Source organism: Sinocyclocheilus grahami, unplaced genomic scaffold (assembly GCF_001515645.1).
Source record: "Sinocyclocheilus grahami isolate Dianchi unplaced genomic scaffold, SAMN03320097.WGS_v1.1 scaffold1374.1, whole genome shotgun sequence".
Lineage (NCBI taxonomy): Eukaryota > Metazoa > Chordata > Actinopteri > Cypriniformes > Cyprinidae > Sinocyclocheilus > Sinocyclocheilus grahami.
The window spans coordinates 9,261-32,182 of NW_015506553.1; the positions used below are offsets into that span (position 1 = coordinate 9,261).

The 22,922-nt window shown below is 38.4% G+C and overlaps 3 protein-coding genes and 1 long non-coding RNA gene across 4 annotated transcripts in view; all 4 read right to left on the bottom strand.

Moving 5' to 3' along the window:
• Window positions 1-2,080: 2,080 nt before the first annotated feature.
• On the bottom strand, window positions 2,081-16,722 carry LOC107569703 (unconventional myosin-Va-like). Its single transcript, XM_016255837.1, has 35 exons — window positions 16,573-16,722; window positions 15,356-15,466; window positions 14,561-14,732; window positions 13,154-13,298; window positions 12,886-13,042; window positions 12,630-12,773; window positions 12,371-12,452; window positions 12,075-12,182; window positions 10,957-11,063; window positions 10,599-10,864; window positions 10,430-10,511; window positions 10,191-10,331; window positions 9,974-10,099; window positions 9,802-9,885; window positions 9,272-9,406; window positions 8,150-8,247; window positions 7,986-8,072; window positions 7,597-7,705; window positions 7,135-7,346; window positions 6,851-7,007; window positions 6,385-6,624; window positions 6,101-6,295; window positions 5,410-5,503; window positions 5,031-5,176; window positions 4,821-4,934; window positions 4,596-4,733; window positions 4,469-4,525; window positions 4,132-4,356; window positions 3,950-3,987; window positions 3,754-3,834; window positions 3,175-3,373; window positions 2,999-3,092; window positions 2,640-2,789; window positions 2,309-2,462; window positions 2,081-2,160 (listed from the first exon to the last, which is right to left on the bottom strand). Exons 1-34 carry the CDS (start codon window positions 16,597-16,599, stop codon window positions 2,311-2,313), a joined length of 4,473 nt encoding a protein of 1,490 aa, XP_016111323.1. The 5' UTR covers window positions 16,600-16,722; the 3' UTR covers window positions 2,081-2,160; window positions 2,309-2,310.
• Window positions 16,723-18,378: 1,656 nt separating this feature from the next.
• Window positions 18,379-20,295, bottom strand: LOC107569706 (cAMP-regulated phosphoprotein 19-like). The gene is made up of 3 exons (XM_016255843.1): window positions 20,134-20,295; window positions 18,954-19,076; window positions 18,379-18,881 (listed from the first exon to the last, which is right to left on the bottom strand). The coding sequence occupies exons 1-3, from the start codon at window positions 20,170-20,172 to the stop codon at window positions 18,711-18,713; spliced, it is 333 nt and encodes a 110-aa protein (XP_016111329.1). The 5' UTR covers window positions 20,173-20,295; the 3' UTR covers window positions 18,379-18,710.
• A 620-nt stretch (window positions 20,296-20,915) lies between these two features.
• The window catches only part of LOC107569708 (uncharacterized), an 11,927-nt gene continuing 9,920 nt past the window's right edge, over window positions 20,916-22,922 (bottom strand). The window contains exon 3 of the long non-coding RNA XR_001606936.1: window positions 20,916-21,014. This is a non-coding gene — a long non-coding RNA (uncharacterized lncRNA). The remainder of the gene's footprint in view (window positions 21,015-22,922) is intronic.
• The window catches only part of LOC107569707 (BET1-like protein), a 3,939-nt gene continuing 2,030 nt past the window's right edge, over window positions 21,014-22,922 (bottom strand). The window contains exons 2-4 of the mRNA XM_016255844.1: window positions 21,494-21,579; window positions 21,355-21,411; window positions 21,014-21,271 (exon numbers count right to left, since the gene is read on the bottom strand). Of these exons, the coding sequence (XP_016111330.1) occupies window positions 21,104-21,271; window positions 21,355-21,411; window positions 21,494-21,579 (311 nt within the window). The 3' untranslated portion in view covers window positions 21,014-21,103. The remainder of the gene's footprint in view (window positions 21,272-21,354; window positions 21,412-21,493; window positions 21,580-22,922) is intronic.

Here is a 22,922-nt window from a genome sequence, read left to right on the forward strand (position 1 = left end):
TCGCTCTTTTACGGTCAGATATCGGAGCGCGTCGTGCAGATGGAGGAGCACCGTGTCCGCGCTGAACTCCTGATTACTTTATATACGCTGCGAAGTTGCATATTCAAGGCTTCTCGCTGAAACATGAGGCGAAGCCGACAAAATCAAAACAACCGAGAGAACACTTTTCTTCCTCTCTTTCCACGGACTTTTTCTTTTTCCACTCACTCCGTGCAACTCTCTCTCTCCCGTCTGCCTCCTCCTCCTCCTCCTCTTCCTCCTCCTCCTCTTCTTCTGCCTCCTCCTCCTCCTCTATGGGGGTGTCGTGTTACGTTCTTCCAGCCACACGGGGCCGCCCACGCTAAGCGGGGGAGGGAGGGGCGGAGAGCGCACGTAGCCACGCCCACTCGCCATTTGTGCCGGGGCTGGCGTCACGCCGTCCGATCTTAGCCGACATAGCGAGGTGCCGATGACATGTTGTCCCACAGAAACAGACCGAAAACCAATGAAATCGGTCGTCAGTGGTGGTCTCACTTTCCTCAAAGTTGACACTGCTAAAAACGAGCTTTGTATTAAGCCTTGTTGTGTTACTTAGTGAATAATGGCTCACATACAGACTGAAAATCTGTTTTTATTTACACACCCTCGCGTTGTTCCAAATCCAAATGTCTTTTTTTTTCTTCAGTGGAACTCTGAAGAATATCAGTACTGCTCTTTTCTTACAATAAACATGAATGGAGTTCAAGACAGTCCATGCGCATACTTGGTACTTTGATATTAAAGGGGTCATATGATGCGATTTCAAGTTTTCCTTTCTCTTTGGAGTGTTACAAGCTGATTGTGCATAGATGAGATCCCGGAAGTTGCAAAGACTAAAGTCTCAAAACCAAAGAGATATTCTTTATCAAAGTTAAGACTCTGCCACGCCTCCTAAAACGGCTCGTTCTAACACGCCCCCACATATCTACCTCACTATGTGGAAATATTTGCATAATGCCGCCCAAATGTTCACGCAAAGAAAGAAGGCGTGGTTTCAGTAACCGCAGTTAGTGTTGAAGCAGCATGTCAGGGAGACGCTGTGTGTTTCTAGGCGAAAGCAAAAGCACTTTACTTGGCCTTCTGAAAGTAGATGCATTTAGGAATCTTTAAGATTACTTACAACAGAACAGCAATGCATTTTATGGACGACCGTTTCGTGAACCTAGGAGAGGAGGTAATTCTGACTTTGCTATGACAATCTGGCGCTTCTGAATCAACGACTGTAAGTATGTCTTGTTACTAGTTTAAGTATTTGCTATTGACTGTTCAAATGCGGAGTTTTGCACATCGTGTGTGTGTGCATTATTTACTGTCTTAACATTTATTTTGAAAGATGACGCTCACGATTATGGTAAAGGGGCGTTACATTTCCGACACGTGCTTGTGGTGTTCGACCAATCACAAAGCACTGGGTCAGTTGACCAATCAGAGGAGACTGCGCTTGTCGGAAGGAGGGATTTTGTAGAAAACGATGTACTTGAGAGAGGCGGGGCATAGAGGACCTACAATAATGTACAGTATTTGAAAAAGAATGTGTTTTTTGAACATTAAAGCATGTCAACATATTCTGTTACACCAAATACACAAAATGATAATAAAAAAGCATCATATGACCCCTTTAATATTTTCCACAGAAATATCAAATACTTATGTAGGCATAATTTGTCTATGAAACTAATTGCCATCGTTTGAGCATAAATTTGTAGATCTTAAAAGGTTTTAAGATAATAAGAAACATGAATACAGAAGAAAAAAATGTAATTTATATTGATAAAATTTACATAGTGTATTCAAAATAAGAAAGCACCCCCCAAAAAAATTCTGTATAAATGAATGATTGTGTGTGTGTGTGTGTGTGTGTATAAAAATAATAGTAAGAATTTCCCACTACAATTGATTGATTTCTGGGATTGCATTTCTTGTGAAGGATACGTTTCACTCACTTATTTGAGATATTTAATAAATGCTGCTGACTTTTTGGAGTGTAATAATGACGTCTACAATGCTGTTTATGTAGACAGAACACTAGGGTTTGAAACGCAGCAAACAACCTACCTTCTCTCCACTGTACTGCCTCAGGCAATGTAAGAAGCGACAAGTGTTTGCCAACCAGAAGGAAATGGTTTCAAAATCTCCTCGTTTCTGTACAGATAGCAACTTATTACGTAATTACCACAGCATGTTTTGTCAGATGTTTAAATCGAAATAATCTGGACATTTTTCATGCAAAAATGGTTCACTCTTATCTCAATGGATTTGTATTCCAACATATTCTGACAGAGTCTTTCACCTTCAGTACGTTCTTGATGGCGTTGATGGAGAGTTCAGCAGGGTGGAGACCCGCTGGTCATCGTTGGCGTAGTCGGCGTGTCGCAGACACATTAAGAGAATGTAAGCAGGCAGACCTGTGACCAAATTCACCGCCACACCTCTGGGTTTGAGCTCTGTGGATAAATACGTTCAAAATGACTGAAAATCACTCTTTTCAATGGAATATACTGCCTAAAGCAAAAACATTCAATGTCCATTTGTTTCTCTTTGTTCCAAAGAAAGTATCTATAAACATTTGTATTGTTTAGTTTCTCTGCTGATATTCTACATGTTTATGATGTTCAGATCACCTGTGATGAGTATCTTGAACAGTTTGCTCTCGTCTTCTCTCCTGTACTCCAGCATGCCCTGGAAATCCCTCTCTTTGCGAACGATACTGACCATGCGTCCGCTCTCGCCAACTATGTTCTCTGGAGAGGACTGCTCGACATGAACACCTGCTGCCACCACCAAAATATTCATATTTTCCATATAAAAATAATCATGGGATGCCACTCCAACAGAAATTCATGTGATAATTTGTCTACAAAACTAACTGAAAGCATTTAATCATAAAACTTTTAGACAGTTTTTTAGACAAACATGAATCCAGTGTCCAAACTTGACTGATATTATTAATATCTTGTTTTCAAAAATGAGAAATCATTACCCTCAGCCTCCCCAAACTTTTTCATGTAGATTTTCAGGTGTTTCTTTAGTTTGCGGATCATTTTGTCCTGTTTCCCCATCTGCTCCAAGAGGTCCTATAATTTACAGAAATCATTGTAATGCAGAATAATATTTACTGTCATATATTACCATGTATATTTGTTAGTGTATGCATACCATATTTTGTTGTGTGAGGCGACTGATCTCGTGCTGCAGGCTGGCTTGTATTAGAGCGTCATGCGGAAGCTCCAAGCTGTTCGACAGCATCTGCTGCTGATGATCAAGCTCCGCCCTTAACTGCTGAAGCTCCGCCCTCAAACCCTCCACCTCCTTCTCGTGGGACTGTCCCTGAGTTTGCAACTGTGACACTAGAATCCTGCAAAGAGATATTAAAATGTTACTCAAAAGATATGCATTTAACCAGTGTTATTTTAGTATTATTGATATACTATTCGTTTTTCTTAATATTTTGAATAATCTTTTTTTTTTTTACAGTTTTCATCTCAATTTTAGTTACAATTTTTGTAATTCTGTGTTTTTGTCATTTTTATTAGTCTATATAGATTTCATTAAGTTTTAGAAAAACGTTGCCTCAGGAACTAGCATCCTATTTTACTTAATGAGTCAATTTAGTCCCTTTGTTTACCAATTTAAAAAGATACTTTAATTTAAAAAAATATATTTTTTTGGATGGTGTGTGTCAGTTAGTGTACGGGAGAAAGAGTGTCTTTGTATATTAGTTCTATTTTATTTCACCTGTTAGTTTCCTTCAGGCTCTCATAAGCCATCCAGAGTTCTCCATCCTCATTGAGCTCATGAAGGTCCAACCTGGGAGATCTGTGAGAGAAAGAGTCATAAATGACTTCCATTATAAGGAAACATGCATGTTACAGCGTGAACATGGGTCTGAGGACTGTAAATACAAATTTATGAAATATAAAAGCTGATATACCTGCTTGAGTCACCTGAATCTCCTTCGGTTCCTGTTTCCTGAAAAAAAAAAAAAAAATTACTGCCAGACTGATTATGTGTGTGTGTCTGTGTTATATTTTATTAATTATAATTTATGTCACATTATTTTGAAGATTTTCACCTATGGAATGTCAAATGGCTGCAAAAAAGTTTGCACACTACCTTATGTTTAAATGCCTCGTGGTTGACCAGTTGAGATCGCAACATGAGCACTTCCTCCTTTCGCATTTCAAGCTCTTCTGTGGTGGAGTTGAGCTGTTCGAGGAGCACGTTATATGCCTGACCTCCAGGGGACGCCAACTTTGACCCTGACCCCTTACTGAGGGACTGACGGAGCTCCTGCAGATCTTTCTTGAGCTTCTTATTGTCGGACTCCAGCTCCTGACGCTGTGAGTAGATCAGACACACACACACACACACACACACACATATATTTCTTTGAATGCATGAAAGGCAAACCAAAAATTTAATTTAGTGAGCAAAAGTGTGTTTTTGGTACCTTCAGAGCTTCATAGTCTCTCTCAGCCCCTAACACTCTCTGACAATCTTCCAGTTCCTGAAAACACAGAGAAAGAACATGCATGACTTCCAGTACATTATAACAGCCTAGCTGTTTTGGTTCTTACTTTAGTTTGTTCCAGTTGCAGCTGGTCTTCTTTGGTGTCCATCTCACTCTGCAGGTCCATCTTCTCCTTCTCCAGCTCAGCGACTCTCCTCTGAAGCTTCAGCAGCAGGGACACATCAGCTGCCGTCTGGCCAGCATCCTAGACGCATCAAACACAACCATCATATCCTATCATAACAGAAAATCTAGAAGAAATTCAGAAATCAAACTGCTTTTGGAAACGGACCTCTCTTTCCAACGAGCTGACCTCTGACCCTGTGAGCACAGAGCTATGGACGCTCTCTGATTGGCTGCTGCTGTAGCCAGAGTCGGCTCTGTTATGATCATGTTTGGAGAGCTCCTTGTTAGAAAGATTGGTAACACAAAATGTTACAATATTAAAAATGTGAAAAATGCCATTGAATTAGAAAGTGATATGAAAAATCTTTCTTATTACAGCCACCTCTTTTTCTGATCTCAGATCAGCGCAGTGCTCCTCCAGTTTTAGGTGCTCAGACAGAAGGTTCTGGTAACGGAAGCGTTCCTCATTCAGCTGTGCTTGCAGGTGCTCTGTAGCCTCCTGATGGGTAGACTCTGATTTCTCTGTTTAAGACCATACAGATGACAACTGCTACATGACTTTCTTGGTATGCAAATCCAGTTTTGTACATGGTTTACCAAACAGATTCACCAGTCAAGTAACTACCAGTCAGATGAATGACAATGGTCCCTTTGACAATTACAGACCTTTTTGCCCAAGCCCTCACCAACTACAATAGTATTACTAGGTAAAAGGTCAGAGCTTTCCTGAGCCAAGCCAAAACGACATGATCCACCTTTTATCTGCTGCTCCTGTTCCTGGATCAGTCTGTTCATCTCATCTTTCTCACTCTTCAGCAGTGTGTTCTTCTCATTCAGCTCAGCAACCATCTGCAGATCGCAGTTAAGTTCGGTACATTTTTAAAAATGTTTTTAATGTTAAGGAACTCTCTTATGCCCATCAAAGCTACATTTATTTGATCCAAAATACAATAAAAACAGTAATACTGGAAAATATTATTACAATTTAAAATAACGGCTTTCTATTTTAATATATGTAAAGCATTTAATATTTTAATATATAAAATGTCATTCCTACGATGATAAAGCAGAATTTTGTGCTGCTTAATTTTGTTGTGGAAATGGATAATTTTTTTGCAGGATTCTTTGATGAATAGAAAGCCCAAAAGAACAGCATTTATTTGAAAGAAAGCAAATATTTTTACTGTCACTTTTTATCAACTTAATGTGTCCTTGCTGAATAAAATTATGATTTTAAAATAATATATTTTTTGCAATTTTATATCTATAAATATAGATAGACAGATATAGACAGATAGATAGATAGACAGATATAGACGGACTGATAGATATAGACAGACTGATAGACAGATAGATATGTTCGATAAATAAAGATATTAAAATTCTATACTATTTTGTCTACATAGAAAAAAGTATATACCTTTTAAGAAAATAAATGAATATTACCTCTTTGTTCTTCTCCAGCTCCTGACGGACCAGTTCCAGCTCCTCCTGTAAGGATGTCACCAGGTCTCCACGGTGACGGGACTCCTCTTCCGCCTCTTGAAGAGTCTTGAGCTGCACGTGCAACTTCTCCAACTCAGTGGCACTGTGGCTCTCCATTTGCCTTGTTTGCTCAGAAAGCTCTCGGTTGTCTTTATGCTAAAGATAAAATACAAACATATTGTAAATCAAACATGGATTCCTCCTTAGATATCAAGACAGATGTAGATAAAACAGATGAAGGATACCTGCTCATCCAGTTTCCTCTGCAGCTGCATGATCTTGTTCTCCATGCCGACGTTGAGCTTCTTGTAGTGCTCGACTGATCTGGCTTCAATCTTGAGTTTCTTGAGCTCACGACGGGCCAGCATCCTGCGCACACAACACTGCAGATACACCACAGCCCTCTTGATGCGACGAAAACGCCAGCGGGCCAGGAAGCCACGCACCCAGCGCTGGATCAGTAAAGCCTTGTGCTCACACACCAACTATGCAAGAAAACATCACAACAAGCTCTACAACAGTTGCTTTCATCTCCAATCCAACATTAAAGCATTTGCAACCCATGTTACTGGGTTTAACATTTAAATGAATGAGAATTAGCATCTCTCTGTACTAAGAAATAGCTGTTACTCATTCCTGAAAGCCTCATTCTTATTTCCTCTTGCATGTTTTTAAATTTGTGATTACAAGCCTAGATCTTTGTCTGTGTACCCGTTTGTACTCCAGTCTGGCAGTATAGCCGCGCAGTAACCTCTGAATGAGAACCGCTGCTGCTCTCTGTCGCAGGAACTGTCGTCGGGCTGCCCACATGCGCGTGTACTTCTGAAAGATCACTGCGGCCCGCGTCCTTCTCAGTGTCTTGCACAAGCTAAACGAGGATAGATAAAATACACTGTTAGTTTAGTTTCCAATTAGTAATTCACTCATAATTCATCTCAATTTACGCTTGACTTAATTCGCAATGTAAATCTAAAACATTTGTGAGTGTGACGCACCATCGAGCCTGGTGTCCTCTCGTGTATCTCTGCAAGGTAATGGCCGCCTGGCGAATACGCAGGTATTTCTTCCGGGCGAGCCAGCAACGGATGGTTTTTTGGATGTGGATGCAGGCTGCACGGAGTTTGTCAGCCCTCAGCTTTTCCAGGTAAGCCACCTGTCCAGCCCGGAAAAAGATCTTTGTTTTTCCGAACTGGTATTTATCTTTGTTCTGCAGAGGGGGAACAAAGTAACATTAGACCGTTTAAAAACATCTCAATCCTACCAAAGCTGGTTTGTACGTGTCTGTGCATGGCCATGCTGGTTTAGAGGGCTTGTGGGCACTTTTTGGCTGGGAGATTGGCTTAAACCAGCTTAGACCATCTTAAACCAGCCTAGGTAGTTCTTTTTTGCAGGACACATGCATTTTGCATAAAGAAAGAACAGAGTTGTGTTAATGTTTACAAAGAGAAGTGTGATACCTGCACAAGCCGTTCTAGAACACTCTGGCAGGTCAACTTCCTGTCTGAGAGGAATTCTTTCTGCCTCATTAGAACACGATAACGACTGAAGAACTCTTGATAAGTCCACCTGACCAGAGGGAGGTAAAGATGCATTAAAACACGAACAGATCCCAAATCAGGTCGGCCATTTAGAGCTGGGTTAACGGAACTAAATTTTTGCTAAAGTGGTTTTAAACTTGAATAGAATAAGTTTAATAAGGGTCTTTATTGATAAACGAACGTCAGTTCAAAAACTTTTGATTGGTGCTTTTGAGTATCACTTCTGATTGGTTCCCTTCAATTGGTCACAGCCAATCAGATTCCACGCAGAAGGGAGACTAGTAAGACATGTCATCATGAATTAGCACCTGGAAGGGAAGCCTGCAGATGAGATACGAATGGTCTCAAGGACTCCACACGCTCTGAGCTGCTGGACGGCTCGATGGGGGTCCAACCTAGAGCCAGAAAGAGAAGAAACTAAAGTGACCTATATTACATAATGGTGGATTATCTCTGAACTCAGTTTACTGACATGAAGGGGGCTTTAACGTCATTTGGCTTGATGCAGCGCACATAGTGAGGGGTGGTGGCGTTCAGCGTGTCCATGAGCAGGTGCAGAGAGTTCCGGAACTTAAAACAGGAGGAACAAAAGCATCAGACAAATGACACTGTGATTTTCTGTGAAGAGATTTGGGTGGATAATATCGGTTTCAATAGAGCACAATAGCGACCGCCTACTTTTCCCACATTTTTCAGCAGCCTTGGTTCTGGAAACATTTTTATTATTTATAGCAAAATAGTATATGACAATTGGGGGAAAAGACAAAAGGTAGACCATGCAATTAATATCTTTTATGAGACAATTATTGTTGTTATTATTATTAATAATTTAAGCTCAACTACCATGAAAAATTCCATGATGCATTGTGAATGAAATAATGGAATCAAGTGCAACAAAACTAAATAAAACTACTGATTTATAGTCATTGAATTAACAACAAAACAATGCTTTCCAAAGTTTGGGGTTGATAAGACTTTTTTTTTTTTTTTGAAAGAATCATGCTCATCAGCACTGCATTTTTATTTGATCAAAAACACAGTAAAATAGTAATATTGCAAAACTGTATTATTAATTTAAATAAATGTTTTCTATTTGAATTATTTTACAATTATTTTAATAATATTATATTATTATTAATATTTAATATGCTGATTTGGTGCTCAAATTATTTTTATTTTTTTAATTATTATAAATGTTGATTATAGTGATACATTTGTTCAGGATTCATTCATGAACAAAGTTCAAAAGAACAGCATTTATCTGAAATCTAACTTTTTTGTAATAATGCAAAAAGTCTGTTGCGTGCACAGGATCAATTTAATGCACCCTTGCTAAAAAAGTATTTTTAAATTAAAATGATTAAAAATCTTACTGACCCCAAACCTTTGAATATGTTTGACTATTAAACCCTTTAAAAAAAAAGTTTTTTATATAACGCCTGTCTTAAAAGGTTTACTGTTATTACTTTAATCAGGTAATGGGAATGAATGCTTTTACTTTCAGAGTCTTTTTGCAGCCCAAGTTCAGATTGAAGGAAATGAAAAAGACAAACAAAAACAGAGATGGATCTCGGCTTTGTTGGTCAACTCTAACCTGCAGTCCAACCGATTTCTTGTGCTCCCTAAAAGACTGGGTTGACCGCCCAACCTTTGCACGACCAGATGGTGCTGTGGAGCTCGGAGCTACAGGTGTTTCCTCATCCTGGAAGAGCTCAACCAGCAAGGCAAACTGAGAAAACAAGTCTTAATTTAAAAAAAAAAGAAAAAAACAGCAATATGCATGCTACTTGTGACTATTTCACTCTAGACTCAGTGGTTCTCAACTGATTTAAAACTGATTTTTTTCCCCTGCTCTCCATAACCTGTTTTTGGGTTGCAACCCACCAGTTGAGAACCACTTGTCTAGGAAGCCAAAAAGTATGTTAATGAACCGAACAGCAGGTGGCGATACTTATCTCAAGACATGTTGTATCATAACTGTATTTTCAAGTCACTGAGAGAGCAGAGAATAACATTTCGCAAGCTGAAACACATTCCAGGTTCTCATTTCAACTGTGTAGAGCACAGCAAAGATGAATTTCTGTGCCAGAAAAATGTTAGTGAGCTATGCTGAGGTGAACACACCTTACTAGCCTTCAGCGCATTAATTTGTTCTTCATTGACTGTGTCTTTATTTTTCTCCAGAAATCCATCACACTGGTATTCAACCTAAAACAGAAATACAAACAAGATAAAATGGCATGGACTCTTAGGAATTCCTGTATGACCACATAAGTGCATATTTTTCTTCATGTACCTTGTCTGCAAAGTGCAGTATGATGAAGGCTTTGTTAGACATGCGTGGCTTCTCAAAGTGAGAGCTTTTCTTTAGGTGAGTGTTGTACAGCTTTTGGGCCCATGAATCATCTGAGCCTTTTGGCATCTGGAAGCATCAAATCAAGAAATCTGAGAAGTTCATCACAAAAATATGCTAATTATATATATATATATATATATGGTTCAATCATGTTTACAGTGCATTCTTCATCTAAAAGATCTAGCAAGCCCATCTTGGCCTCGATCAGGTTGATGCACGGCTGGTTGTCGTAAAAATCGATGAGCGTCCATGGTATCTGCTCCTTCATGTATTCCTCCTGCTCCAGTTTGAACACGTGCTGGAGGGGAAATGCTTTCTGTGAGTCGTGATGTGCTTGGACATGACCGCTCGTTTTGTGAATGCTGGAACAGCTGACACATGTTTGAAAATGCTGACCATGTTAAACTGCTGCTGGAGCTTCTCGTTGGCGTAATTGATGCAGAACTGCTCGAAGCTGTTCACCTCGAATGTCTCAAACCTGGGCACAACAGTTCACCTAATTTTCCTACAACTGCATTTTTAACATCAATAAAGTATGAAGATGAAATAATAGCACCTCACCCACCCATAGATGTCTAGGACACCGATGAACGAGTGCGGTTTGGAGGAAGTGCTCAGGGCCTTGTTGACCTGGCTGACGATCCACGAGAAGAGCTTGGCATAAATGTGCTTCGCAAGAGCGTCACGGCCGTTTATGGCCTCCAGTCGGGTAACAGGCTTGTTTAGGGTTTCTGTGGCGGTCTTGAGTTTTTTATGGCACAACCAGTGAGCCATGGACTCGTACGACACCTCAGTGAGGTCACAAAACACTGCCAGGTGGCCGCTTTCATCCTGGACACAATGAAAACAACAAAGTGTGAAATCAATGAATGAAAATGTGTATTAAAGAATCCATTAATTCTTGCGTTCTCAATGCGACTTACAGAGATGCCACAACTAGACGATCCTCTCTCTTTCACTTCCACATTCCCCAGATGAAGAATGGCTGACAGGATTTGGAATAAACCCATTTGGTGTGCCTCAGTTATTCCTGGAATCAGTAGATACTGGCACGTTTGTGGCTGAATGACTAAACTAAGAGCATGTGAAGAAGCATTAAAGTAACACTCCACTATTTTTGAAAATAGGCTCATTTTCCAACTCCCCTAGAGTTAAAAGGTTGAGTTTTACCATTTTCGAATCCATTCATCCGATCTCTGGGTCTAGCGGTAGCACTTTTAGCTGTAGCTTAGCACAGATCATTGAATCTGATTAGACCGTTAGCATCTCGCTCAAAAATGACCAAAGAGTTTCTATATTTTTCCTATTTAAAACTTGTCTCTTCTGTAGTTACATCGTGTACTAAGACCGATGGAAAATGAAAAGTTGCGATTTTCTAGGCCGATATGGCTAGGAACTATACTCTCATTCCGGCGTAATAAACTCTTTGGTCATTTTTGAGCGAGATGCTAACGGTCTAATCAGATTCAATGATCTATGCTAAGCTGCAGCTAAAAGCGCTACCGCCAGACCCGGAGATCGGATGAATGGATTAGAAAACGGTAAAACTCAACTGTTTAACTCTAGTGGAGTTGGAAAATGAGCCTATTTTCAAAAACAGAGGAGTGTTCCTTTAAAAGGGTTTATATCATGAAGAATCTAATTGTCCTTGATCGTTTTAGATAAGAGCTTTATGTACTATGAAAACACATTTTGACTTTGTCCATGTTTACACATCAACTATTGCTACTGGATGTTCAGGAACCTGGCCAGTCTAATCATAGATAGGTACTAAGAATAAAAAATAAAAAAAAATGTAAAAGGAAAAAAAAAAAGAATACAAAAATAATCACATTAAAAAATAAACAACAATAAAAAATGAATATTTTAAAATAATAAAATAAACAATACAATACAATTAATAAAATACAAAAAAAAAATGTAAATAAAAGACGTTACCCTTTTATCATTCTCATAATAAATTAAAACAATAAAAGAAAGATATATAGGACCCCGGTGTACAAAACAATATATGGCACATGGAAAGGTAAGCTATTTATACCTAGCAGTGAAAAGGCTTTCCTTGTGGCCTCCATCTCTTTCAGGTCGTTCACTCCCTCGATGATGGGACTTCTGCCTTGGTTAGTGTAGGGAAAGTCATCAGCGCTACCTTAAGAGAAAAACTGGTTACTGAAGAGAAGGAGTCCACCCTGAGGGGAAGTGGTGAACAGATTTTCTTATTACAAAATATCACCTGTCGGTTGACTTAAAACCTACAATAACATCCATAACTCATTATAGATGCTAACGGTTTACTTGACTGTTAATTATAAACACAATGCAGAGTAGGTATCATACCTAATTTTAGAGGTTCAAATTCTGCTAAATGGGCACAGGCACAGAGCTGATAGAAGATGTGATAGTTTCTCTCCTCACTTGCCTAAAACAGGAAACAGAAACGGACCACTGTAGTTTAAGTCAAGAGACATTTCCACACAAGTACACCAGAATTTATATTTATTTAATTGAAATACATTTTATATTACTGAAATCAATGTTGACTCTTTCAAACTATTTAAATAAGTATGTAGTAGAGACGAATAAGCAGCAGATTAACCTGAAACACCACTCTAGACTTTTCCAGAAGATACGTCCTCATGTTGGCTCCAATGATGTGGTGTTTCCTGTCAAATCCAATCTCAATGTACTTACCAAAGCGGCTACTGTTGTCGTTTCTCGTCGTCTTGGCGTTTCCGATAGCCTACACACATATGAAAACCTCAGTATGAGGAGAAATCTACATCTGTTTGGTGTTTAGGGAGTTTCACAGGCTAGCAGAAGCTAGCTAGATAAAGTTAGATCTGCTGTCATACCTCCATGATGGGGCTGGACGCCAGCACTTTCTCCTCCACGCTGGCCTCAGCAGAGGAGCCGCTGACCGTGGCGAAGTAACGCATGGCGTATTTGGCAGAAACGGTCTTCCCTGCACCAGATTCTCCACTCACAATGATGGACTGATTTTTCTCGTCTCTTTCAGGAGGAAAAGGAGAGATAGCATTGTAATTGCCATTAACTGTGAACACATTCTTAGATACACTCTATACTTTTGAATCTCTATGGCAAAAAGGTATGTGCACATACCTGGCCATCTGTTTATAGGCCTCCTCTGACACGGCAAAGATATGAGGGTCCATATCACCCATGTTCTGCCCACTGTAAGCATTGATGATGTCCGATCCATAGATTTGAAGACTTTCATATGGATTGATGGCAACCAGGATGATCCCTATATTTATTTTAAAATGATTAGATTTTTTTTTTTTTTAACTTCTGGAGTTCTGGGTCAAAGGTCAGACTGAATCGCAATGCGTTTTCAGACTCTTTTTCTGAAACTTTGCATACTGTATGCAAAACAGCCTAATCTAAGAACAGGAGTCCATAACTCAAAGTCTAATGGGCTGTGCAGTACAGATGAAACAAGCTCTGCTAGGGCATATTTTACGGTTCATATTCACTAGTAATATCTGCTGCACATGAGAGTTCCAAAGTGTACAAGTCAATGCTCAGAAAAGAAATGAAATCAAATAAATCTGTTAATTAAATAAAATGGTAAAATTCAATTAATTTAAAAAAATGAAACTACAAGACAATATATTGACAATAAACAGACTAGCCATAGACACACTGCTTTCATATGTGACCCTGCACCACAAAACCAGTCTAAAGTCACTTGGGTATATTTTTAGCAATAGCCAAAAAAACATTGCATGGGTCAAAATGATCGATTTTTCTTTAATGCCAAAATTATTAAGATATTAAAGGGATAGTTCACCCAAAAATGAAAATTCTGTCATTATTTACTCACCCTCATGACGTTCCAAACCTGTACGAGTTGCTTTCTTATGTTGAACACAAAAGATGATATTTTGAAGATTGCTGGTAATCAAACAGCTGGTGGTTGCCATTGACTTCCATAGTAGGAAAACAAAATACTATGGAAGAAATACTATGGAAGTCAATGGCAACCACCAACTGTTTGATTACCAGCAATCTTCAAAATATCTTCTTTTATGTTCAACAAAAGAAAGCAACTCGTACAGGTTTGGAACGACATGAGGGTGAGTAAATGATGACAGAATTTTCGTTTTTGGGTGAACTATCCCTTTAAGTAAAATCATGTTCCATGAAAATATTTTGTACATTTCCTACCGTAAATATATCAAAACTTAGTTTTTTATTAGTAATATGCATTGCTAAGAACTTCATTTGGACAACTTTAAAGGCGACTTTCTCAGTATTTAGATTTTTTTGCACCCTCAGATTCCAGATTTTCAAATAATGTCCTAACAAACCACACATCAATGGAAAGCTTATTTATTCAGCTTTCAGATGATGTATAAATCTCAATTTCAAAAAATTGACCCTTATGACTGGTTTTATGTTCCAGGGTCACATATTGTCATCGAAATGAATAGGAAAGTCAAAACTATGATTTTAATATATCTAATAAGCAACGTCCACAACCATCTGAGGTGTCGGTTTGATTACCACAGTAGGTGTAGATGAGCTTGGAGTCTGTGAATCGGACCCGGAGGTTGTGCATCACAGCTGGTTCATGGAGGTAACTGAGAGCCGTGAGGTCGTTCTCACCCACCAGGATGTCCGGGTTACGAAGGGGAGGCAGAACACCACTCTTTGGGTCCAACTTGTACTCAAAATCCTGCGAAAAGATACTAAAGTTCAGCAGAAGCTACTGTGGAGAATTATAAATGCCCTTAAAGTGAATCTACTGCCTTGTCCAATAAACGTCCACAGTATGTGCATTTATTTAGCTATTTTTCTGTCGTGAGCTCTACTGTCTTCATGCTGTTGATGACCTTTTATTGAACCCAGAATATTCCTTTAACGTAAAACATGTTAGTTCATCAGATCATCTTGTGCATCTTGTGGGTAAAACATGCAAAAAGCTTTTTGTATCACTGACACACTTGCAGACAGGAGATGAATTTAGAGGACATTTATTCAGGAAACCACAAGCTAAACTACAGATACTCGGCTTTGGCCTAGTGACTGCACACCAGTTAAATGTTACACCAGTTAAAAAAAAATAGTGGGAACAGCAATGGGTGTGGTTACTGAAATATGCTTGAATTGAAATTCCACACCCATTATTTCTTCCACCAGTCTGACTCAACGCTGACTCAAGCAGCCTTCGAAAGCTTTAAACCATCTGATCTGGTCAAATTTGTCATGGTTGCCTTTTATACCCATGTTGGATGGGTAAACGGGATCTTAACCCGTTACAAAACAGGGTGTAAGTGGAAAGCTGTTTGATACTCTCACCGTCTCATCCTCCAGCTGTAGATGTAGTACAGTGTCTCCGAGCTTGTAGTCTTTGGTGAGCTCTGCTGATCTCCACACCTCTGTGGTGTCCGGGATCCAGACTCGAGCAAACTGCAGGTGGCCAACATCAAGTTAGATTGAATAAAAATATTTATTACATGCAATTCAAAGCAGATATAAAATGGTTTAATGTAAATATTAATAATAAAAATTTATAAAATCAAATGCATTATTGTTTTATTACAGTACTTTTTTCATTTTTAAAATCAAACATGTGATTGTTTTATCAATGCGTTTATATTTAAAGCAAAAATTACATATTACATCTAATTTCAATGTTGTGAAAATGTCTAATTTACCTAATATTAGAGCTGCAACTCAGATTAATATATTTTGTATTTTATTATTTTTTGCTTTTATTTTAACTTTAATCAAGCATCCGGTTGTTTAATCAATGCATTCAGAGTTAAAATAATAAATTAAATATAATTTTAGGTTTAATTTTGTAAAATGGTTTCATTTACCTAAAATAAGAGCTACAAATCAGATTAATATTTTTTTTGCTTTTTTTCAACTTTAATCAAGCATTTGATTGATTTATCAATGCATTCAGAGTTAAAACAGTGAGATATTAGAGCTGCAACTCAGATTAATATATTTTGTATTTTATTATTTTTTGCTTTTATTTTAACTTTAATCAAGCATCCGGTTGTTTAATCAATGCATTCAGAGTTAAAATAATAAATTAAATATAATTTTAGGTTTAATTTTGTAAAATGGTTTCATTTACCTAAAATAAGAGCTACAAATCAGATTAATATTTTTTTGCTTTTTTTCAACTTTAATCAAGCATTTGATTGATTTATCAATGCATTCAGAGTTAAAACAGTGAGTTAAATATTATTTCTAGGTTTAATAAAATGGTCTAATTTACCTCAAATTAGTGGTGCACCTTTTTTTCCTATCCTTAATAGAAATTAGAAATACTAATTTAAGAATCAAACAATCATTTAAGTGTTCAGTGTTTATTTGTTTGAATACAGTCCGCTGAAAGTTTGATAATCAAACTAAAATAAATTAAAAAAAAAATTCCAGTAGCTTTAAAGTTCTCCAAAAAAAACAGCAAAAAGATGTAAGATTGGACTGTCTGGATGGTACAATGTTGCACATGCTTCTACTGCTCAGATGTGAAAGTAGCGGGGTTTAAACTCTCATACCTTCGAGTACAGCTCCAGCGCTGCCATTGGGCTCTGCCTGAACTCCCGTTACTCCAGAAACATCGCAACTCTCTGCGTATGCTGCGACTTAGAAAACAGACATTGAGAAACGCCAAACTTTCTGCAATCTCTTGGCTGGTGGTGTGGAGGTGTGACAGCCGCCGGGGAAGTGCATTGAGTGGCACAGTTAAATAACTAATAGCTGTATCCAATTGAACACGATGTATTCTTCCGCCAGGGGGCGCTTGGTGGCTCAAAACGCTACTCCTCCAATGAGCCGCATTTAAATCTCTGGATGATTTTTGTCTCAATGGAAACATGTGCACGCAAAATAGTGTAATCGTTTTACTCCATTAATTATTAAGACAAACGTCTGGCATACAAATGATAACTCGGGCAACTATTTCTTATGAATCGATTAAAAAGTAAAAACAATCAGCTAGTAATCACAACCGTATATGATTGGTCGGTCTTGCCCACCGGTGAGAAAAGTAACAGGTACCACTCGACAACGGAATGAACGCGTTGAGTGTCCTGCATTCAGCAAAATTTCAATGTTTCAATTGACTGTAAAAAGTATAATATTTAATATTACTTTATTATAAAGTAAAATATTATTTATATTATATTTTTCTCTTCAAGGGCCACCATAAGGTAAACTAAATACATAGTAATCATATATATATCGCCGTCTCACTTCATTTGGAGTTATATTATAGCCACCAGAAAGAACGAAAAATAAATAAAATAATAAAATCTGCAGTGGCAATGAAAGACGTGGAAACAGCTACACTAGTGCCGCATAGTGGCAATTTTGAAGTACTGCGCTCCGCCCGGTTATACTAAGCTAGAAAAACATAATGCATTTATCTGCCTACTCCAAATGTATGTTTATACCCATATTCTCTGCCTCTGCTGTATGACTGGTTTGTTCTTCATTTTTTGATCTAACCATATTACAGTCACCTGAAAAAGAAATTCATTATGAAATTCATAATGTATGGCATGGAAAAACGCCATACATTATGCATGTTAAACGTGAATTGGTTATTTGTGTATCTGTCATCTACTGCCAGGAGCTGTTTGTTCATTCATTTAGCTTTGGTAATATTACAGTCGCTTGAAAAAAATAAAAATAAAAAGCCACCATGGCAACAAATGGGCTGGAAATAGTGAGTTACTGCACTCCACCCAGATATACTAAAAACAATGCATACTGCAAACGTAAGCTGGTTATTTGCATTTCATGAAAGTTAAGTCAGTGAACAATTCAAACTAAATAAATGAAAGCCTTGGTTAATATAAATTACGTTTGACTAGACATTAAGAGTGAATTTCACCAAACATCATTGCTAAATGATGGTACAATGCTAGTCTCCATTAAATTTGTCTAGATAATTAAAATGATTTTATTTTAATACCAAGTTTTTCAACAGAATAGCTACAACCTGTACTGCGAAGTTCAGAAACAACTACTCAGTACAGCACGTGCGCAAAACTAGTTTATTTACAGAACAAATGGCACAGATGTGACAGTAAACATTTGTTTCAGGCATTCTGACAACAAAACCTAGAGAACCCAGCGAAGAGCTCAACACACTCCTCAGTGCGGGCAAACAAACGCCGCCCGAGAGAAACAGACCGTTTTAAGGCCATTTTCATAATTAACAAGTAGGAAGGAATGAACGCTTTGATTTTCTTCAGCTCAATCAGCGAACATCTACGAGGCCTTTTGTTTCTTCCAGGAGGCACAGTTTTGGCAGAAGAGGTGGTTGTGATTATTTCAAGTCTAGTCCATATGATCTATTCATGCAGGTCTTATTTCAAGACAAGCACAAACAAAAAAGATGATGGAGAAAGTGTAAAACCCTAAAATAATGTGGATCTGACTTCATGGGCCAGATTACCATGTTTAAACCTTGGCATCGATGACTGTACGGCTACAACTGACTGTACGGTTAAACCCAAGTGCAATGCTAGCAGCAGTATCAAAACGTTATACTGAGAGCGTTTCTACAGGCCGAAGACATAGAGAGTAAGAAAAGACAGCAAAAGAAAGACAAATCAATAAAGGTTGAGGGAACATAATGGAGATGGAGACAGCAGGAATGGCACTGAGACACAAGTCCACACTCCCACTAGACGGCGAGCTTGCTGGCCACCAGAGACTGTTTCCGCTGCGGCAGGTCCTGAGGGGTGGGAATGTGGTCTCCGGTGATCTCCGTCTTCTCCGCCGCTGCTGTCGGGAGCTGCTTGTTCTTCATCTTGGCTTTGGCCATGTTATAGTCGCCCGAGTCAAAGTATTTTTGCTGCAAGGGATAACAACGTCCGTTATTTGCAATCAGTGGGCTCAATATTAAAACTCCCTTTCAGAAACGTACCCCTTTTTGAAGTCTTTTTCGCAGCAGATCTGAGCCACCGGGCTTGGTCCCGAGATGTGGGTATCGGGCTTTCAGTTTGGCCTCCTCAGTTTTTTCTGGACTTACAACAGTGTCCTGTATCTCCTACATTAAATGTGGGACGAAAACCATTTGAAAACAAATTCTTAAAGGGGTCATATGATGCGATTTCAAGTTGTGCTTTCTCTTTGGAGTGTTACAAGCTGATTGTGCATAGATAAGATCCCTGAAGTTGCAAAGACTAAAGTCTCAAAACCAAAGAGATATTCTTTATCAAAGTTAAGACTCTGCCACGCCCCCCTAAAACGGCAAGTTTTCTTTTCTCAAATCATGTCAAACTGTTAACGGTGCATTGAACTAACAGCTTACATTGAACAACGCAAAATATAGTGAATTTGAGGAAAAAAAGTTGAAAAAGAACAGCGTTTATTTAAAACAGTAATCTTTTGTAACACTACCGTTCAAAAGTTCGGGGTCAGTAAATTGTTTTCCTTCTTTTTTTTTTTAAAGAAATGAATGCTTTTATTCAGCGAGGATCTGTTAAATTGATAAAAAGTGATTATAAAGACTTATATATTGTTAGAAAAGATTTCTATTTTAAATAAACGCTGTTCTTTTTAACTTTTTTCCATCTAATAATCCAAAAAAATTATCAAAGGTTCCAAAACTAAATTTTAAGCAGCAAAACCGTCTCCAATACTGATAATAAACCAGCATATTAGAATGATGCTGAAAATCCAGCTTTGAAATATATATTTGAAAGTACATTAAAATAGAAGGAATGGATATATAATAATATAATATATAATTTAATAATAGGAATATTAGCCTACTGTTTTTTCTGTATTTTGTGGTCAAATAAATGCAGCCATGATGAACAGAAGACTTCTTTAAAAAAAAAAAATTACGGTTTTATTATACATAATTTCAGTTTACGCTTTACAGTTAATCTAAATGCGTTATCAGCACGCAGTCTGTAAAACTGACCCTAAAAACACATACACTGTTTGAAAAGCCTATAAAATAACTTTTACGTAGAGCTGTTGTTTTATATGGTCTAGCAGCTACATACCCGAGCGATGGATTTATAGATTATTATTATTATTATTATTATTTTAACAGGAAGTTTGGCCTCGTACTAAACGTGCTCGAATAAGCAAACCTGCTGCTCCTCTGTGCTCGCCTCCACTTCTCCGGACATCAGGACAAATTAAAATGCAACAAAAACAAAAGAAAACAAAAGACAAACACGGGACACTTGGCTTTATTCGCCCTCAGAGAGCCGTCGGGCAAGATCCGTCTGCTGACCGTCTGCTGCCGCTAACTGTTCTTCCTCGAGAGAAACGGGGAGCGGCTCACACACTCACTGTGAGCTGCACCGCCGCCGCGCGGACTGGAGGAGAACAGCGGCATTTTGAAAAATACATATATACAGTGGGTACGGAAAGTATTCAGACCCCCTTAAATCTTTCACTCTTTGTTATATTGCAGCCATTTGCTAAAATCATTTAAGTTAATTTTTTTTCCTCATTAATGTACACACAGCACCCCATATTGACAGAAAAACACAGAATTGTTGACATTTATGCAGATTTATTAAAAAAGAAAAACTGAAATATCACATGGTCCTAAGTATTCAGACCCTTTGCTCAGTATTTAGTAGAAGCACCCTTTTGATCGAATACAGCCATGAGTCTTTTTGGGAAAGATGCAACAAGTTGTTCACACCTGGATTTGGGGATCCTCTGCCATCCCTCCTTGCAGATCCTCTCCAGTTCTGTCAGATTGGATGGTAAACGTTGGTGGACAGACATTTTTAGGTCTCTCCAGAGATGCTCAATTGGGTTTAAGTCAGGGCTCTGGCTGGGCCATTCAAGAACAGTCACAGAGTTGTTGTGAAGCCACTCCTTCATTATTTTAGCTGTGTGCTTAGGGTCACCGAATGATAGTGTAAACAAAGCGTTTGCTTTAATAAAGTTTAATGTGATCAATCACCCTCAAACCGCAGTCGTTCCTCTTTTATATTAATGGAAAGACATTTGACTTTTTACCTCGTAAAAAGGATCAAACAGAGCATCCAAAAATTCTCATAGAACTGAGAAACCGGTTCTAAAATATCAGCAAACCACCCATTAGTTCTGGATCCGTGACGCTAGATAGTACAGCAGGAAGAAGGCCACAACCAAACCGGCAGACACGTAACACAAGATCTTTCTGTTGTCTCGGCCGGATCGTACCATTGTGGAAAACCTCTTCACGCTTCCAGTCAGCAGGCCAGTTGCACTGAGAAAATTAGAGTCCTGCGTAAACAAGGACGTTAAACACATGATGAGTTACACCTATTTCACTGCAAATACAACATCAACACTTTCAAAACACCAACCATGCCATCCAAGTAGCTATTCTGGTCCTCAGCCTCTTTGTCAATGTCATACGCCAGCTGTGAACGAGACCAAACACATTTAAATGCCACAAAATGACAGCTCTACTTTCGTTAATAACATTATAGAAGTCTGACTTACAGATTTGAGTCTAGAGACTTTACCGGCCAGATTTTCTGCCATCAGCCTGTTTTCAGCGTCTAGCATGTCATCCACAGCACCATGTCCTGTCAAAGACACAAAATGAACTGTGATTAAGCCTTTTTGACATAAAGTGCACCAACATGATTTCATATCTGCCCACTTTCATTTTCGAGTTTACCTGCACTGGCAACTAGGGTTGCCAACTGTTCCGTATAAAACGGAATCGTCCCGTACTTAAGGCATCAAAGAAGCGTTCCGTATGAAAGCTATATGGAACACAGTTTGTCCCGTATTTAAGGCATAGGCTATGCCGTATAAACACCTAGACCATATACGAATAACAAACTCTAAATTGAGAATGAATCATTCTTTTTTGACAAGTGTTTGATTTGTGAACATAGCCGTTCCAGGGAGGCTTTAAGGTCAAGCAGAATCCTCTTCTCAGCGAGCGGGACTCTAACGGAGTGGGGTTTTTAACGACCGCGTTTGGACTTCAGCAAATCAGTTTGAGCGAATGCAAACAACGTGATTCCAACATCCAGCCACGCAAGAAAACGTGCATTTTACCTGAAGGAAGAGAACACCTAGACCATATACGAATAAGAAACTCTAAATTGAGAATGAATCATTCTTTTTTGACAAGTGTTTGATTTGTGAACATAGCCGTTCCAGGGAGGCTTTAAGGTCAAGCAGAATCCTCTTCTCAGCGAGCGGGACTCTAACGGAGTGGGGTTTTTAACGACCGCGTTTGGACTTCAGCAACCAGTTTGAGCGAATGCAAAACAACGTGATTCCAGCATTCAGCCACGCAAGAAAACGTGCATTTTACCCGAGGGAAGACGTGATCAATAAGGAAAGTCGTATTTATATTTAAGTAACTTTCAGTGTATTCTTAACCTTGAATATCATTCTTAAAACACAAAATGACCAATGAAGTGTCAAGCACCCAAAGCAGTTAATATTTATTCTATAAGTTCTCTTTAATTGAAAAATATGCATTTTCATATATACTGCAGTATGCCTACTGTATATTACACACACGCATCAGAAGACAGAAAGAGCTTTATTGCCAAGTATGTTTGCACATACAAGGAATTTGTTTTAGTGTCACAAGCTTCCAGTACACGGAGACAACAACAACACACAGATAATAAAAATAAGATGTGAATAAAACACACATATATAGCCTATACACTGCCGTTCAAAAGTTTGGGATCAGTAAGAGTTTTAATGTTTTTTAAAGAGGTTTCTTATGCTCATCAAGCCTGCATTTATTTGTTCAAAAATACAGAAAAAAAAGTAATTTTGTGAAATAGCCTATTATTGCAGTTTTCTATTTTAATATACTTAAATATAATTTATTCCTGTGAAGCAAAGCTGAATATTCAGCATCATTATTCCAGATTTTAGTGTCACATTTCCTTCA

Bases quoted from the DNA above. Each gene is read 5' to 3' on its own strand.
- LOC107569703 (XM_016255837.1), bottom strand. From the start codon at position 16,599: ATGGCAGCGCTGGAGCTGTACTCGAAG. The intron at 12,453-12,629 runs GTTAATCTGCTG...TTCCTGTTTTAG, and splicing joins AGTCTAGAGTGGTGTTTCAG to GCAAGTGAGGAGAGAAACTA. The intron at 12,183-12,370 runs GTATGATACCTA...TTTTCTCTTAAG, and splicing joins ATTTGAACCTCTAAAATTAG to GTAGCGCTGATGACTTTCCC.
- LOC107569706 (XM_016255843.1), bottom strand. From the start codon at position 20,172: ATGTCCGGAGAAGTGGAGGCGAGCACAGAGGAGCAGCAG. The intron at 19,077-20,133 runs GTTTGCTTATTC...CATTTAATGTAG, and splicing joins CGAGCACAGAGGAGCAGCAG to GAGATACAGGACACTGTTGT. The intron at 18,882-18,953 runs GTACGTTTCTGA...TATCCCTTGCAG, and splicing joins GAAAAAGACTTCAAAAAGGG to CAAAAATACTTTGACTCGGG.